Source organism: Canis lupus, chromosome 12 (assembly GCF_011100685.1).
Source record: "Canis lupus familiaris isolate Mischka breed German Shepherd chromosome 12, alternate assembly UU_Cfam_GSD_1.0, whole genome shotgun sequence".
Classification (NCBI taxonomy): domain Eukaryota; kingdom Metazoa; phylum Chordata; class Mammalia; order Carnivora; family Canidae; genus Canis; species Canis lupus.
In genome coordinates this window covers 27,504,665-27,524,351 of record NC_049233.1, presented here as the reverse complement: position 1 = coordinate 27,524,351, position 19,687 = coordinate 27,504,665, and the positions used below count along the sequence as shown (strand labels likewise).

At 38.0% G+C, this 19,687-nt stretch overlaps 1 protein-coding gene across 1 annotated transcript in view; it reads left to right on the top strand.

Moving 5' to 3' along the window:
• Positions 1 to 19,687, top strand: part of EYS (eyes shut homolog) — a 1,532,152-nt gene that overhangs the window by 1,412,272 nt on the left and 100,193 nt on the right. Inside the window, exon 33 of the mRNA XM_038554428.1 lies at positions 3,922 to 4,094. Within this exon, the coding sequence (XP_038410356.1) occupies positions 3,922 to 4,094 (173 nt within the window). The remainder of the gene's footprint in view (positions 1 to 3,921; positions 4,095 to 19,687) is intronic.

Here is a 19,687-nt window from a genome sequence, read left to right as displayed (position 1 = left end):
GGTCCTAGTAAAATAAAAAATCCTCTAAAATTTGTACTTTAATGGAAAAATATTGTATTTTCAGATAGACATTAGTCAAAAGCTAAAACATAGCCCCAAAAGAGAAAATTATAATGCCCTGGCATCCTTCTAGACACAATAGTAACTAATACCCATCAAGCTTTTATTCTGGGGAGAAAATATGTCTCAGGGGATCTGGCTTTTGCACAAAGTAGGCCTTGTAAGAGGGTCACATGATGACATTCTTAAAACACAGAATCTTGGGCCTCACCCTCCATCTCCTAACTCAGCATCTCAGAAGGCAAGGGCAGCCCAGGAATCTGCATTTTAAAAGCCACATGGATGACTCACTGGTAACATTCTGTGATGCCAGTCGTCAGAGCAGCTTTTAGAAGTTACTGACATTTGAATCCGCATATTACAGAGCTAAAGCCTTAAAATCCTTGCCTACTGCCTAAATTCCCTTTTCAGATACCTGTGCTGTATTTTACAAAGATTAGTTCATGCACTTATATTGTCTTCCTAAACAAGAACAGAAGCATTATTCCATGGCACATGGCTCTGTCCACAACATAGGTACACAACAAATATTGATTGACAGCAATTGGCAATAAATACAGTGTTATAGTCTACAGGTAAGAACTTCACCAATATCTGGAATGTTTCTCAGACCTACTTTTAATTCAGAAAAGTGCCCTGACCTTCTTAGAGGAAGATTTGCAAAACGGTTTTCTATATGGTTCCCAGGTCTGTGAAGGGTAAGATTTTTACAACTTTTTCACATTTAAAAAACTGTATTGCTTATAAATATATTCCCTCATAACTAATTAAAAAATTAGGGGTTTTTTTTGTTTCCAAAAAATTCACAGTGATATTACAACATTTAAAGTAAATTGGGTCAAGGAAGGTGACACTGGTTTAATCATTGTTTCCAAACTTGGTCTGTTACCTAGGTCCTTCAACCTCCAGGCACTGACTTTCTTGGTCAACACTGCGATTTCCTTCAGGGTGTGGAGAGGTGTCATTTGACCTAAGTGACAGCAAACATAGCTGACTTGCTAGCTTTTGAAGAAGTTGAGATATAGTAATGACATCTTTGGCAAGATCTGAGTGGGAGAAACCTTTAGGTCCAGATTAATACAGCTGGTGGCAAAAAAAAAAAAAGGATTTTATTAAAACTATTGATGAAATATCTGGCACTCCAGGATATATTTTGGAATTTGAGGGTACAATTTGAAGTGAAATATATAGACGCCTCACCATCTGGCTTAAAATTTCAGTTGGCTAATGTGGATTCTTTCTAATGGAATGCTAATGGAATATCAAGATGGGCAAGAGGGCTCTGGACACTTGCTCCTGGTCAGCCAGATAAGGTGATCTTCCCCTTTCATGGAGCATTTCCTAGAGAATTTCCATTTCTGTCTCTGCTCTAGCTGCCTGCTGATGTACAGATGCACGCGGTTAGTCATCTCCGCATGAATTTATAACAACCGACTTCTTCCAACACCTGATGAAAGCAAAAAGGAAATGAGGCTTGATTGATCAATAGGATATGATTAAAATTAGTGCTTTCCTCGATTTGTAACAGAAAAACATCTTTCCTGCATTTCAAATCTGGGTGGGTCTATATGATTCAAGCACTTAAATCAATCAATATTTAGATTCGTTTATCTTTCATATATGTGGCATTCTCCTTCGATATAAAAAGACTAATTTGGTCTTTCCAGAATACAGCTTTCAGGAGTGTTATACTCCGAGACTTTATCCCAGAATACCAGATGCTTAATATTGAGCTTTTAATTCCACATTAAATGAGTGGAGGTGAAATTACATGGGATTTATCCATGGCCCCAAGCAACATTAAGTTCCAACCTAACACTTGAAGTCACACCTGTCCCTGCCAGGTGGTCTGGCTATGCTTTTACCACTATTTTCAGGCAAGAAGGAACAGCATTGGCTCAAGGGTCCTCAAAATTCTGGTTTGTAAGCTCCAAAACAAAAGAGTTTGTTTAGGGTGCCTTAATAACCATATTAATGACATTGAGCCTTGATTTTCTTCCCACCTCCGAAAACCTATGAGATTCTATATCTGTCTAGTAAGTGTAAAATGCTATGCAAGTTGCCATGAAAGTTATAAAATGAGTAAATTACTGGTCTCTCATGTTTAGCACCTTACATGTCAGCAAAGTCTGAAGGTCTCAAAGCCTCACCCACCAAAGCTAGATTTACCTGCTATCTAATACATAAATTCTCTCCAGAGTGCTTCATCCCATTAACATAGAGAATTAATAGAAAATACATACATATTTGGAAAGGGAAGCTCTTCCAATTTCAAAATCAGGTATTCATTAGTAGGAAAAATCTGATACTTTCCTGCAAGTTAATTTATTTTGGACTAAGAGAATTAAAAGATGGAAAGAAGGTATGAAGAGACCACAAAGACCACAAGTGGAAAATTCTCTGGTATGGGCAAGATCTGCAAGTAGATTGGGAGGCTGAGTCATGAAACAAAAGATGCTGGCATCCTAATTTTGGGGACCATGCTGGCACTTATCTTTAAGAGTTAGCAGTTGTGTTTAGAAGATAAGATATAAGCAAAGGGGAAAACTCTAAAGATTCATACATGGCAAGATGTGTGGGTTAAAGCAATAAAGGGAAAAAAGGGCATCAATATTAAATAGTATTCATTTAATTGCAAGTGACAAAACCCCCATTCAAACTGGCTTGAAGATTAAAAAGGGGGTTAAAATCCACTGGTTCAGGCAGCCTCCGTGGCTCAGCGGTTTAGCGCTGCCTTCGGCCCAGGGCCTGATCCTGGAGTCCCGGGATCGAGTCCCACATCGGGCTCCCTGCATGGAGCCTGCTTCTCCCTCTGCCTGTCTCTGCCTCTCTCTCTCTCTCTCTCTCTCTCTGTGTGTGTGTGTGTCTCTCATGAATAAATAAATAAAATCTTTAAAATAAATAAACAAACCAACCAACCACTGGTTCGCATTACTACAGAGTAACGGTTGGATCTAGTACCCGAATAATATCAACCATCCATCTGCTCCAGTCCCTTACATTTGCACTGTTAGGCATCTATCCTCTATTCTTAGCCATGCTCTCCCCTCGGAAGCGGCAAACACTACCAGCAGCTACCAGAGTAGTAATGTCTACAGAGAAAGCTGTCAGCTGTCTTGGCCTTGGGTCCATCCTGCACTAATCACTGGGATTGACACCAGGAGTGGGGCTCTGCCCTCCAGGTCAGCGTGTGCTAAGAATGGTGGAGGAGTGGTCTGCAAAGGCAAGCTGGGGCTACTTTTACTTTAAAAGGGGGGGAATAGATGCAAGGAAGGCAGAAATACCAGATTTCCGGTCACCTTCCCCCCTGAAGAAGGCTTGCCCAGCAGGTGAGCATAGTTTTCAGCTCTGCTTTCACAGACACTCTCAGCCTGGGGCCACCAAGCCATATTTGAAGCTGGAGAGATGTTTAGTCATTACGGCTCCCCACAGTGCTTTTCTTTCCAAGTTACCTCAAGGGTGGCTTCTGGAAGACTTTGTCCTCAGTGGAAAAAGCTTATCCCCAGCTTGAAATTCTCCTCTAAGATGTTTTCTTCTAATATACATTTGAAGCACTTTACTGAGGCAATGCCACACATATTTAATGAAGTCCTAGAAAGGCACCCAGTGAGAAACAAAAGGTGAGATAATTCAAAAATAAAAATAGATGGCTTAAAATAGAACTCATGGCTTCAGGCAAACTATAAAGCTGCTAGTCTTCTTTCGATGTGAAGTACACAGCTACAGATATTTTAAAGTTGACAGAAAGAGAAAGGGGGAAGACAAGCTGCAGTTTTCATTTTATTTGTGTGTGTATTTGTGCCTGTGTGTGAAAGATCAACTGTTTTCTTATCGGTTGTATCATTCCTTTTCCCTCCTCAGTGATAATGGAAACTGGTTTTGTGAGTGTCCACGGCTGTACTCAGGCAAGATGTGCCAGTATGCAACCTGTGAAAACAACCCATGTGGAAATGGTGCCACCTGTGTTCCTAAATCCAGGACAGATATTGTCTGCCTCTGCCCGTATGGGAGGTCTGGACTCCTCTGCAAGGACGGTAGGAGCATTATTAAGCATGGTGTGGGGGCAAAAGGATGTGAGGTGTAGACAAGTCACTCAGAGGAACCAAAGACAGTACCTGACTGATCAAACATGTCTAATCTTTTCCTTGGTTCTTTTCAAGTCAATCCAGACAAGAACTATTAATGAGACTGATCACTGAGCAGGTATTTCTCACAGCCATCATGTAATTACAAAGGAAGTAATGAGTGCTCCCTGAGGTTAGACTACAGAAAAATCTCTGTGTTATAAAATCTCAAAGTCATTCTAAAGATTTATTTATTTATTTATTTATTTTTATGATAGACACAGAGAGAAAGAGAGAGGCAGAGACACAGGAGGAGGGAGAAGCAGGCTCCATGCCGGGAGCCTGACGTGGGACTCGATCCCGGGACTCCAGGATCACGCCCTGGGCCAAAGGCAGGTGCCAAACCGCTGAGCCACCCAGGGATCCCCTCAAAGTCATTCTAATGCTCAAAGAGTAACAAGGAAAATCAGATGCAATACATAAAATCAAAATATTTTATCTCATTTTGGCAAACTGAGGACACAATATTAACAGATCTAGGTATTGTAGACCAGTTTTGTTGTTGTTGTTGTTGTTGTTTTTAAACAAAGACAGACATATTAAAAACCCATGACATGGTTATTTTATAGCAAGAAACAAAAATCACAAATAATATCCATGGGCCTCTCCTTAGGAAAATCTAGTATGTGGAAATCCTAAATCACAAAAAAGAACAAGATACTATAATATAAGATTGTTTTAAGAAGTAACTTGCCTAAGAAGGTAATATTAGCTTTGATAAAGAGAAATAAATATTTCTAGAGATAATTATAAGTATTTGGTATTAATATTTCATCAACTCAGGATTGGACTTGTTTCATTTTTATTTTCACCATAAAAACTTTATTGTTTTTTTTTTAAGATTTAATTTATTTGAGGGGGTGCAGAATCTCAAGCGGATTCTCTGCTGAGTCCTGAGGTCTGACAGGGCTCAGGCTCACACCCCTGAGATCATGACCTGAGCCGAAATCAAGAGTCAGATGCTCGCCTGACTGAGGCACTCCAGTGCCCTCTACCATAAAAGTTTTAAAAAAACAAAGCTTACTACCTCTTTGGTGTTAGTGGTATTTGTTACCAAATTCTAGAGTAAGGTTATCAAAGTGAGCAGAGGTCACTATGCCCCAGGTGCAAAATGAAACAAACCGATCTAACCTGTCCTGACTCCTCAAAAAGCTAGAGCACCACACCCTGACTTAACAGGTATAAAAATTGAAACTAGATAAAGAAGAATTTGTGACTAAAAGGTATTGAAATTTTTGATAATATATATCTTTAAGGGAATTGGGACAATGGATTTATACTTAGCTGGAAGAGGGGAAGTTAAGAAGTACAATGAGTTTCATTCTCTTTGTGTCAGAGTTATGTCAGAAGTTAGCCAAGTCACTTTTATAATAGAAAAGGCATTGTACACCCAATGGAATTGAAGTTTTACCTTTCCAATAAAAACAGAACCATTCATTCTATTGAGGTAAAAGCTATTGAAAAATGCAGTTGATCACAAAAACATTTGATTACTGAAGGATGAATCATCAGTGTCGCTTTGTAGTTGAAAATCAGACTGATCACATGAAATAAGAAATGAAGATTTTTTTTTAAGTAGGCTCCACACCTAGTGTGGAACCCAGGGAGGGACTTGAACTCATGGCCCTGAGATCAAGAACTGAGCTGAGATCAAGAGTCAGATGCTTAACTGACTGAGCCACCCAGGTGCCACAAGAAGTGAAGATTTATAAGCATGTCTTCCCGTATTTACAAAAAAGCTGTTTATTCCCATCTCTTGCTCTTATTAGGGCTCCAGAGATCCAGAGATTAATGGACTATTGAGACAGGAGATATTAGCAAAATTTATTAGTCTCCTTGTTTCATTGTAGGTAAGAAGACATTCATACGTGCAGAGGAATTTCTCAAAATAATTAACCCTTCCACTAATATATTCCACAAAAGTGCCAGAGCAATTTGAGATTCCTGCCCTCATGAAGCTTACCTTCTAGCTGAGAAGATCAAAAGAAAATAAAACAGCTCACAACACAGTATAAAGTTTAAGAAAAGAATTATGAAGGAAATAAATAAGGAGTGTAGGGAGTAACTAGGGAGAAGGGTACTCTTCCAGGCAGGTGCTCTTGACAAGAATGACTCCAGAAGAGTAGAGATTTATGCTAAAGCCTAAAGAATAAGAAATAGGACATATGAAACCAAGAAAACAACTATTCAAGCAGAAGTTTCAGAAAAATGAAAGACTCTGAAAAGAGCTAGAACCTGGGGTTTTTGAAGAATGAAAAGGTGCTGCTCTAGCAGAGCATAAGAGAGCAAGGGAGAAAACTGTATCTGACATGAGCAGGGCCTACATCATAAAGGGTCTTAGGCACATGGGAAGGTTTTAGACTTTTATTTCTCAGTGTCTTAAGAAGCCATTGGAAGGTTTTAAAGAGGCAGGTGGTATGTATGTATTTGTTTAAATCATTCTGACTGCAGAATATTGATTTTAGAAGGCTTTTGTCAGTGACCCTGACAAAAGATAATTTTGCCTAAAACCAGGGAAGTGGAGATGGAAATAAGTGGGTGAACTTGAGATCTGTTCTGGAGATAGTAGTGACAGAACTTGCTGAAAAGAGTGTGAGAAGGGCTGAATCAAGAACATTCTAGAGTTCTTTATTTTATTTGTTTGGACTATAGGTATTTTATTTTATTGTTGTGCCATGAGGAGGATTCAGAGTATAACAGGGTTTTAATAGGGCATTATTGGGAGATAAACAAGTTTTATTATGTACAGATGAAGAAAAAGATGCCTGTTAGATATCCAAACGGAGAAGATATATATAGGCAATTGGGTAAATTACGCTCAAGCTCATAGGAGAGTTCAGGACTAAAGATATAATTTGGAGAGTCATCAAAGTAGAGGTGGTGGTTAACACCATGGAATCAGAGATTATCTAAGAAGAAAGTGTAGACAAAGAGGTGAAGAGAGCCAAGAACCAGAGTTCCACTATTTACGGATCTGGTAAAGGAGAGAAGGCCATGTGAAATGCCAATACCGTCCCCAAACACCCCTCCCACATTATCTTTCAGCCCATAAATATTGTTCCTCTGGTGATGTTACATTACCTTAGCTTAGATCTAGAATTGCATTAGATAAAGAATTGCATTCAACAGTTTATTTTGGAAACGATCTCAAGAAACTGCATAAAGAATTGCATTCAACAGTTTATTTTGGAAACGATCTCAAGAAACTGGAGCGAAGTGGAGACTTGGAGGGAATAAAACAGGAAAGGGAGAAAGTCAGTACAAAGATGTCCTGTGGGGTTGAACTGTGGCCAATTGTGCTCGATTCTGAGACCTTATGAGGAACCATCTAAAATGACAACATTGTCTGATCTTAGGAGGAAACGTTTTACATTTCCTAATCATCATCATAGGATGATTCCGACAATTGCCTGCTCACAGGACAAAAGAGAGATGCATTTAACCATTGACTCCTGGTTCATTTTAACTGAGGGTTCCCCTGCAGGACCTTATTTTCCCACACTTCTACATTGCCATACAAAACTAGCAAAAGTGCAAGCTCTTGCAAGCATCTCAGATAAGCAAAAGAGCTAGAGAAGCTGGAGATCAATAGGAGGAAAGAGAGCTTAACACATCAACACTCCAGTAACAATCACAAAAATGCCCAAAGTGGCAGCTCCCTCCAGGAGCCATCTTTACTCCCCCAACTAGTACAGGGTAGTGTCCCATATCATTTCTTGGACCATTCACTGTTACCAATCTGACCCTCAGGAGATTCTCTAGAACATACTGAATATATATCTATTCAATAGAGAAAAGCATAGAGCAAACCGATAAGCATAGCTGGTGCCCAGTTGCAACCACACGTGAGAAAAGGCACAGACTAATATCCAAACTCCGTTTTTTATCTTTGCCTTTTTGTTAATACCAGAGGATGAAAAATCAGCCAGTTTTATCAGCAGTTGTATTTGCTACATAGCACTTTTCTTTCAGATTATAGCCATATCTACCATATTAAATAGATTCTTTGGAGGATAATAGGAAATATAATTATGATGTTTCCTACCTTGTTGATGTTTCCACTGGGGAATTCTTCCCGGGGCAATCATGGCAGTGATGACAGGAGCCAAAATAAACAAACACTGCAAATGGAAAATTCACAGCTGCCTTCCTTTGTAAAGTGCTTTACTTTCCACATTCGTGCTCCTCATTCACACTTCCTGTTGCCTCTTCCTATATGCAAGAATAAGCTCTTCTTGTTTTCTTAACCACATCATTTTAAAGGCAAAGGGGGGAATGCTTTATCTTGTTTCTTGCTCTCTGTGTCCCTTCTAAAAATATGTCTTAATTTACTGTATCCTCCCAGCCTGCTGCGCCTGTCAATGGAGCATGGCTTTTGAAGAAAATAGTGTAACATGTAGCTTGAAAGCCTAGACCCTGGAATCCGCGTGGCTGGGTTAAAATCCCCACTCCCCTGCTGCATAGCCTGCAGAGTGACCTTGGGCAAGTCACTTGGTCTCTCTGTGCTTCGACTTCAAACAATCTACTAATAGAACCTAACTTACAGAGTTCATGAGAAATAAATGAGATGACTCATGTAAATTGCTTCACATATCACTGGACACATAGAAAATGCTTTTGTGTGTGTGTGTGTGTGTGTTTTTTTAAGAGCGTTCAAGCCAAGACTCTGACCCCACAGAAAACTACCACATCTTGTCATTGTGGGAAAGAGGGCTGGATCTCCATCCTAGCTGAAAAGAAAACTCTAGAATGTCAAAGGAGATCAAAATTAATTTCCTTTTTAAGAATTTTTCTAACTTGTGACATTCTTTGCAGTGATTAGAGACAAGCCAGGGTATTACAAAGTCAGGTAGGAAAGCAACGCTCCAGGGATACAGATAATCACTAGGCTATTTAAGGACATGATACCTCTATAAAGCAGCTTAATGTCAGGCTGGCATTTTGTAATGGCATATTTCAAGTATATGTAATTTTCTGTCATGTAAGCTCGTAACTCTTTTGATAGCATCCACTCTGATATGATCCAGCTTTTTCTCTCCGACTCAACAGCTGTTTGATTACCCTGCTGTTAAACCCGTCTCAATATCCCTCATTTCCCTCCATGTTTAAATTGTCTATTTTCTAGCTCCTGGTTACAAAGAAATGTTAGAGGATCAAGCCCAATCCCAGAGGGGAGCAAGGAGACAGGGGTGATTGTGGCCACACAAGAAAGCACTCAGGAAAGTGATTCCTCTTGTTCTGGGTTGAAGGCAACCTTTTAGTGTCCTGCATTTTTTTTCTTCCTTAAGAACTGAGGGAATTGCCTCTCCTTTTGCTCAGTGGGAAGGTTCACACCTCCTGCCTTTCACCTTTTTTTCTATTTCAGCATCTGCAAAGAAAAAAAGTTAGATTGGCACAGCTAAAAAAGCAGCACTTAAAATAAATATATATATTATTGTACACTGAAACGTTCTTGAAAAATAGCTTTGATGGACTCCTGCAATCCCACCCACTGCACTGAATTAACACCTTTCTTTCATTTGTGCAAGTGGCAGTCGCTGCAGAGCAAAGTTACAGTTCTTGTTCCAATAATTATTACTACTAGTTTGTGTTTATAAGCGAATGAGTCTGTGTGTGTGTGTGTGTGTGTGTGTGTGTGTGTGTGTGTATCTGGGAAAGATGTTTCCTAGTCAGTCTTTCATTAGGTTTAGAAATTGCTCATGTGTCTCTAGTTACTTCTGTCATCTTTCTCTGAAGGCATTTTTCTTCCTAGCAGTGAGTGGTGTTGGGTTTAGTTATATTACACACACACACACACACACACACACACACACATACACCTATTAAAAACAAGATAGTAAGGTATTTTGTCTTGGGGAATTATATTGGTTCCGGCAGAGCCACCAGTTTCTCAAACAATCTATTCTCTCCTTTCTTACTAATGCATCCCTGATTGTATTGGAGGCAGTAATGTGCCCAACTAAAATGTCCCAGCCTCCCTTAAAACAGAGGAGCCATGGAACTAAGTTATGACAAGTGAATATAAGCAGAAGTGTTCGAGGATTGTACTGACCTCTGGGAAAACTCCTGAAGAGCGACATGACTCCCACCCTTGATTCATTTTTTATGTTCATTCTTTTTTTTTTTTTTTTTAAGATTCTATTCATTTATTCATGAGAGACAGACAGAGAGAGAGGGGAGAGTGAAGAGAGGCAGAGACACAGGCAGAGGGAGAAGCAGGCTCCATGCCGGGAGCCCGACGTGGGACTCGATCCCAGGACTCCAGGATCACGCCGGGGGCAGAAGGCAGCACTAAACCACTGAGCCACCCAGGGACCCCCTTTTTAGGTTCATTCTAAGCTTATAATGTGTAAGAGGTGACTCAAATTCCAGAGGTCATCTTGGATCTTAAGCAACCTTGAAAACTGAATATACATGCTACCATGATGAAGCAAAAAAGATGGAAAAGCTTAATTAAGTCCCTGATAACTCTGGAACCACACCATACCATTCAGCGATTGTCCAATGTCACACATTTTTGTTAATGAGGGAGAAATAATCTATTTTGCTTAAATCTCTACTATTTTGTTATACATTTTCTGTTATATGTAGCTAAACTTCATACTTACTGATATGGTTACTGAACTTTATATCCTGATATGTTTTCTCAAATATTTCTGATTTTATTTATAAGCTCTTCGATTCCTTCTCAAAGAGAGAGAAAGTACAGGATTTCTTGTGTCTTATTTATTTTCTTTCAGTCTAGGAGATTTAATAAATTACAACTTTATAAAATATATTTTGCAACCCAATAAAATTATGGTATGAACATTATTCTAATACTGTAAAAGAAATACCAAAGCAAGCAGCAAAATGAAAATGATACTTTTGCAAATTAAAAAAATAATAAGACAACAAATTTTAGATCTTACTTATGAAACATTACCTCTTATTTTAAAAGTACCCCCATGAGGCAATTTGTAACAATCACACTAAATGAAAAATCAAATTAATTTGTAGATTTTCACATCTCAATTCCTAGGAAGGCATGCAGCTATTATTGTCTGCTTTTATATTTTTTTTATTGTCTGCTTTTAAACAGAGAACAAAGAATATTCACTATCAAACTCTTACTAACCATTTACCTCTGGAACACCAGCAGTAGAACACTAAACTGCAAAGACCAAATGTTCCTTCTGTTCAATCCAGCACTTTGTCATTGTTTAGCAACCTCACAGAATTTTCCCTCCCCACACAAGCATTTCCTGCTTATTAAAAATGTCTTTAAAATGGATAGACTGCACACTGGAGTAGAATTGTCTCTCCTGAATATATTTATGGCTAATTGATTTTGTAGACATTTGCAGAAACGTAGACCTCTGCAGTTTATCCCATAGCTCGCCAGAGAATTGAACTTTGCAGCTTTGTCAGCCCAGGGCCCCCCACAAAGAGTCGATTTTTTGGTATCAAATGAATACTGTCAGATCCTACCACACCTATCAGGTTATGCTTGGTTGGTTTAAGAGCTGTGCTAATGTGATGCACCTGCCAGTTACCAAGCAATGGAGAACACAAACACATTTGCTGTACATTAAAAAACTCTTCACAAAAACAGAAAATTGACTAGAGTCTGGGTAAATTTATGCTTCGTGAAAGACTGTAAAGTCAACATTTTATGAAGAGGCAATGGAATTTATTGATAGAGAGGAATGAAATAAACAGTGATGGAGATGCCGGTGTGTGATGTAAATTGCCTACCATTCCATACAGTGATTAGCAGTTACTCAGTTCAAGGCATTTTTTGTTTGTCTATTTCCACTGACACACTCATATTGTCTTTTTGAATATTTTGTCATCCTATGACTTTGTGCTTGAAAATAGCTTCCTCTGTCTCTTGGGATGAGGTAAGAACTGCTTAAAAGAAAGTGCAGACCTGACATGGACAGATCCCACCTCATTCTGTAGCCCCCATCCTTATACCCTCTGTCAGTTCACACTACCTTGTATTTATCCTTAAAATGTTGGCTATGTATCGTGTGAGTCCTTCCCTCAGACAGTCAGCTCTGTGATGGTAGATATCACATCTGCCTTGGCCATCACCATACCTGTGGAGTAGGAAATGTTGCCTGACATATGGTAGGCTCTCATGTTTTTGCAGAAATGAAAATTTGAAAGTTCTACAGAATATTCAACTAAGCTCTTACCTTGAGCCTACTATTATGCCTATTACTTAAGAGCTAGTCAATAAGTGTCAAATTGAAAAAGTAAACTAATAAAACAAGCAATGAATGAATAATCTAATCTGGAACATTTCAAAAAGTGTGGTCCACAGTGTTGTAAGGTGGCCCATAAAAAAGAGTGTGTTGAAATGAACTCACATCTACTAAGTGCTCACTATATGCCAGGCCCTCAGCTAAGTACTTTACCTTCATCTTCCTATATGATCTACATAATAACCCAATGAGGTATGTCATCATTTCCATTGTGCAGATAAAGAACCTGAGGATCAGAGAATTTAAATAATCAGACAAAAGTAAAATAGTTCATGGGTGATGGGTAAATCTGGAATCCAGATCTCCCTGACTTCAGCCTCTTTTTTTAAATAGTATATAGTACTCTGTTCTCCTTTTAGGAATTCAAGTGTATAGTAGTGATGTGGGAAACAAAGGCAAAAGAAAAATTAAATGTCCTTACTCCCCACTGCCCACTGACAAGTTCTTGAGACAGGCAGAGTGACCTTCCTCTAAGAACTCAGCTGCCCCGATGTTGATACTTTACTTAAGGCAAAAGGCGATCTTAGCCCTACCTCCTCCACTCTTCCAGGATCCGGTAAGTCTACTTTAACGTATAAAAATTCCTTTAGAAATTTCCTTTATCTCTAAACCCCTCAAGATACGTGTTGGCAATCATTTCCCCAAACATATGACCCACCAACGTACATCTGACTCCTGACTAAGGTTTCATTAGTCAGTAATGAATGACCTTTCCTCAACAGTAGCTAGCCCCATCAAGGTCTTGGAAACTTTGCTTCCAAAATTCCTTAGGGACCTAGGATATCCCTAACCCCCTCCCTACTTGAAAGTATATAATGGACCACTCCTCATGACCCCAGCACAGCTCTTTCTGCCCAAAGGTCCTGTCCCCATGCTTTAATAAAACTATTGTTTTGCACCAAAGACATCTCAAAATTTCTTTCTTGGCCATCAGCTTCAATCCCAAAAGTCTTTTCTACATCAGTAGCACAGTGAAGCTTCTGAGAAGTCCTTTAATAACACAGCATTAAACCAAGAGTTCTTCTGTCTCATAGAACAAGCCTTTCACAAAATACACCACAGTAGTTCCCCAAGTGGTATATGTACACTCCACTGTGGTATATTAATTTTCTTTTTTGCCTTAATCTTTTAATTGCTACTTTTCTGTATTATGATGTCCATATTATATTAGTGTATTTGTATACCAATAACAATTTTAAATTACCATATTTGGGCCATGATCTAAAAAGTTTACAGACCACTCATTTAGACTATTCCCTTTCAAACATGGCCTGGATTTTTATTAGTTACATTGATTTCAAAGAATTAATTTAGAGAAGCTTATTTTAAATTTTGGTTGGAATGTTTAGGACATTTAATATATAAAATTTATTATCTATTTCCAATTGGTTGATATTGTTAGAGGAAACAATGGAGCGGCATATTCAAGAGCTACTTATTCGTGTTCTTAAAGTACATTAAAGCCACCCACTCACCCCAATACAATTAAATTTACTTAAATTTGCATTCTTTTAGCTCATTCTAACTGAGCTGTGAAGAAAGCAACAAGAGGATACAGCAGTAGAGTGACAAGTGCCTCTGCTAATGCCAGCAGCAATCCCATCATAGAAAGTCAAGGATATATAAAAAAAAAAAAAAAAAAAAAAAAAGAAGAAAGTCAAGGATAAAATGTCATATGGCCATTTTCTGGAAATGTGTTCATATGTGGTAGACATTCCCAGACGCAAAGAGTCACACATAAGGCCACTGAGACCTAAACTACATAGAATAAGTAGGAGCTACTTCTCCTTTTTCTGATTGCAATTTAATAAAAATAAAAATGCTTACATCATACTATACATTTATCAATTAGGGTTTTGTTTTGTCTTCATTTTTCTCAATGAGTCAAATGAATTGATACTTGTTTTCTTATTCTTTGTACTCTTAGCAAATGATGACCCTTCAATAATTTAAGTGTCCTTAAAAGTATTCAACTTTGATGAGGAAGCACATAATTAGTGAATATGAATTCCCATTCATATAATTAGGGAAATGCAAGTTATATTTCACATATTTGATAAGAACAACTAAACCTGAAAAGATTGACGCTTTTAGAGGTATCATTTTGTCAACTCAGACAGATAAACAGTTTTTTAGAGAAAAACAATAATCCATCAAAGGAGCATTTTGGGAAAGCATATCAATTACTGTAGAATTGATTAGTCAAAATAATTAAACTGATCATTTCAATGCTCTCATGTTCTATATCTATGATTAAAAGACTTGGCAAATGAGTTCTGGGATTCCTATCATTATGCATTTGTGAAACGGCACATTTCACAAATATTAATTGTGAAATATTAATTGGGGAAATAATGAGAAAAAATAAAGAGAATATGTCTGAAAATTAATTATAATTTGTAAACAAAGCCTGACTTAGTAGGTACCTTTGTCGCATTAAGATTATCCAATGTATCCAACATATACATGCTTTCTACAATATTAGCATTCCATATGCTTTCCCTGGCCTTATCCCATCCCTTACCCTTGAGAAATAAAGGACAAATCCAAAGGTAAGGGTAAGCAGTCTTAGATAATCAAGTCATGATCCCTGTTTGGTTGTAATGATGATTTTATAAAGCCTGAATGTGAATGTGAAGTACAAAAGGGAGTTCTACACATCCAATATCAGTAGTATGGCTCATGTCTCAAAATGTAGGAATCACTTAATGTGAACCATCATTCCCAAAGGGCTACTTGAGTCCTTATTTTTATAAGTAGGATGTGTTGTAGGGATTTACAAAGAACTGGGCTTCCTCTTCATTTCTGAAATTTCAAAATTTGTAGAACAAAGAATACCTTGCAAAACCTCACCTATTAATCTATTTTAAATTAAGAGGTTTTCTTTTCCTATGGGTTAAACAATAGACAAATATAGGTATATTCTTAATTCCCTTGTTCTAATGAAAGCACTTTGGTCCTGAGTAAGGGATTTGCGGGAAGTGAATTAACTCTTTCCTGACTCTGCTATTCTCAATAAGTTCAGAGCATAACTAGTGCCTTGTAAAGTTAATATGGCTCTTTGAAAGTCAGCACTTTACTGCCCATTTCAATTTGCATCCATGACTTAACACCTGGCAGGGAACATCCAGTCTTTTCCAGAGGGCAAATCTAAATATTGCACCTAATGATTCAGTCTCAGAAATGACATTTTGTAATTCTCTTTGCCATTCTAAAGGGGCCAAGGGTATTTTTGAATCTCATCTTTTTTGTTCTTGTGTATTAAATCAACTTGAAATTGTTAAAGTGAGACTCTTTCTGCCCTGAAGATGTTAAGCTCTAGAGAAAGAAAAGCTGTCATCAGAGTGAGTGGTTGATAATTCTGCTCATTGGAGTGTATCCCTGTCAGTCTCCAGGTAGATGGCTTAACACACACCTTGTTGACAGCTACCACCAAAGGGGGATTTCCTGCAGAAATATCACTGTGGCTGCCCAGCTGCATGAGTCCCCTAAGTACTTGTCAGGGTTGCTATCTTAACCATGGCAGAGTTGATTTTTCCTGAGATAGCCATATCCACTGTGTGTTAAGTTTGATTGCCTATGTAAGCTTTAAAAACAGAATGTTTAAGAATTATATGTTCCAGAGGTCTTTTTGTTTGTGGATTAAAAGAGCCCTTAACAGCATCGTCTGCTTCCTCCTCCATTATACCTCTCTCCTCCATCACTTGTTGTAACAAACAAATACTTTGGAGGAAAGTGCATCTTTAGGAGCCTATATTTTAAGCTACTGAATTCTAGTCTAAGTCAGTGTGGCAAAAGGAAAATGGAAAGCATCAACAGCCATCTCTTCCACATGTTCTGACAAATAGGGGCTTATGCAATTTCCCACCCCGCAAATCAAAGGACTTAAGGTGCCTCTCTGCCAACATCTAAAAGCTTTCATGGTTATTCAACATTTGCCCTGTTGGAATAAGAGCATATCAGAACACCTGTGCAATACACAAAGGGCTGCAAAATTATGGGTGTATTAAGCAAAGTCTAATTTTAACTTGAGAAAAAAAAATCCCCTTGACAAAAGCCTATTTCCAGAGAAGCAGCTTTTGTAAGAACAAACTTAGAAATTATTATATCCCAAATGTGCTACTTGGTAAAACTGAAAAAAAGTGTTGCTCCAAGCATTCTTAGATACGGAAAGCAAAAGAACGCCACCTCTTTTTTTCAGGCTTTATTCTCTAGAGTGGAGTAGGGTGCCACATCTTATCAACTCTTTAACATCTGCATGCTGTGATTAATGAATTTCATTGTTTCAGCAAACTCAAATAAATACTGTTTTGTTAACTAATAAGCCTTTATGTCACTTTATAGATGATAAAATCTGAAGTTGGCAGTATTAAACTATTAGTGTTGTATAAGGGGAAGGCCCTGCACTGGAGAACAGAACCCACACCCAGGTCCAAAATCTGAAACAACCAGCTGCGTGACATCCAACAAGTCACTTCACCTCCCTGCACTTCACTTCCTTTATCAGCTAATAAAGGAGTTGAATAGATCATCCTCCTCTTCATTTTTTTATTCTGATCAGAACCCTTAGATTGAGAATAGGCAAAATCAGTTATGAGTTATTCCTGCTGTTTTATTTTGTGTCTCCTTCATTACAGTTCATTATGAAGCAGCTAATCAGAGTTAGCAGATATTTAAACTTGCAATGAAGACATTGTTCTAAGTGCTTTATATATCTCATTTAATTCTCAAAAGAGCACAAAGGGCAGCTATTATAGATCATCCCCGTTTTCTAGATGAGAACACTGAAAATTAAGGTAAATAACCAGTATGAGGAATGGCTGGTTTGTGGCAAAGCTATGCTCTTAATTTTTATGTCACTCTGAATCCCACAAGTGTCTCAAATACAGATTCAGTTACACTGTACTTGAAGCACTAATCATGGAAGTGATTACTGATCATTTCAATAGAGATTGAAATTATAAAATATAAATTAATAATAACTGATGAATAATAATCTTCTTAAGCATAATAGATATAGTATAAAATTATGAATCATTGACAAAGTCTTGCCATGTTATTAAAATGCTATCTAAACAAACCTAAGCACTTGCAAAGATGTGTTATCAGTTATGAGTTGTCCCATTGGTGCAGAAATTAATTAGATCTGACATCAATGTTCTTTACTTTTAGTAAAATATATCCAAGTGAGAAACTCAATATTAGAAATTACCTGGAAAATTATGAGATAATAAATATGGCTTAATTATGTCATTTTAATTGTAAGAAAACTCATTCTATAATTTATTCATTTGACAAATACTAACTAAGAACCTATTATGTGCTGGGCCCATCCCAGGTGCTTAGTAAAACCTGGTAAACAAAACAGGCATACCTTCTTCAGTGAGACTTGAAATCCAAAAAGGCTACAGGCAAAAAGTAAATAAATGTATTATCAAATTAGGACAGACGCTGTGGAAGAAATAAACAAATGACATGATAAAAACAGCAGAGTGGGACCCACTTGGACAGGTGGTCAGGGAGGGCTTCTCTGAAGAGGCCAGTGAAATTAGAGCATAAAGAACAAGGCAAGGGTGGCATAAGTGACTTTAGAGAAATAAGTTGAAGCCACATCATTCAGGGCTTCGTAGGTCATAGTAAGGAGTTTGGATTTTCTTCAGTGTCCAATGATAAGCCATGAGCTTAAGGAGGGGAGTGATTTGTTTTGATTTGTGTTTATAACCCATGACTTGGGTCAGGAGTACTAGAAGAAGAGGGACAGACGTAGCTAATGCAAGAATTCATGTAAGAAGTGAAGTTTTCTGAGCAGAGTGGGGAAAAACCTAGCTAGATTCAAGTTTTATTTGAAAATAGCTTTCATAAGACTTACTGGTAGATTGTGTTGAGGATGAGAAGAATCAAAAATGGCTACCAGATTTTTGGACTGAGTAATTTAGATAATAGAATGCTTTACTGAGAAGGGAGAAGAAGAAGCTTGGCATGGAAACAGGAGTTTAGTTTTGCTTTAGATGCCTGTAGAATATGTAAGTGGACAAGTCAAAGAGGCAAGAGATGGGCAGCCCAGGTGGCTCAGCGGTTTAGTGCTGCCTTCAGCCCAGGGCCAGATCCTGGAGACCCGGGATCAAGTCCCATGTCGGACTCCCTGCATGGAGCCTGCTTCTCTTTCTGCCTGTCTCTGCCTCTCTCTCTCTCTCTATCTCTCATGAATAAATAAATAAAACCTTTTTAAAAAAATTTTTAAAAGAAGCAGGGGATATTTCATTTTAAACTCATAAAACTACATGAAATCACTTCTGAAGAGAATGTATAGAGAGCTACATTCTGGGAACTACAACATTTAGAATGTAGGTATCGAAGAAAAAGGAGCAAAGAAAAGAAGACTGGGGAAGTATGGTCAATGGTGGAAGAAAAAAGCCAGGAGAGCAAGGTGTGACAAAAGCCAAGGGAGGCCTACTTTCTGGGGAAAAGGCTTTACTAGGGCCTTATCCCACCTGAGAGATGGCGTGTTCCCTACCTCAGCCCCTCTTGCCTTCCTGCCTCACCTAAGGAGGGAAAAAAAAGCTAAAAAAAAATTTCTGAAAGTCACACAGGAACACAGCCTGCTAAGAGACTGAAATTGAATCATCACCTTCCCACCACAGGTGCAAGGCTCCAGTGTACTAACAGTGGACCCGACAGACAGAGCCACAAGATATGCTATCACTGAAGAGAAGGACTAAGGAAATTCAAAGTTAACAGAGTAGACACAAACAATGACTCGAGAGCAGTTTCAAACCTCTGGCATCTGTGGCTTCCCCAAACATCAAATAAAGCCCAATTGCTAGTCAGATTAACACAAAACCCCACACTAAAGCTTTTTACATTAGTTCCTATTACATGACACATGTCCAGCTTTCAACAAAAAATTACAAACCATACTAAAAAACAAAAAAGAAAAGAAAAATTATCTGAAGCATCAGAACCAGTTATAGATATGAGACTTATTCTAATTGTCAGATAAAATTTTTAATCAGTAAGACATAAACATCACTTCAAATCATACAAATATTAGGAGGATTTGATGAACCACTTCATGTCAATATATTTGAAAAATTATATTAACTCCATAAAATCTTAGTAAAACAAAACTATTTAAAACTAGCATAAGAAAAAATAACAAACATGAATCATAGTAAAAATCCTAAAGAAAAATCTTCCCGCTAAGAAAATCAAAACTCGTGTGCCTTTAGTGACAAACTCTTCTGATTATAT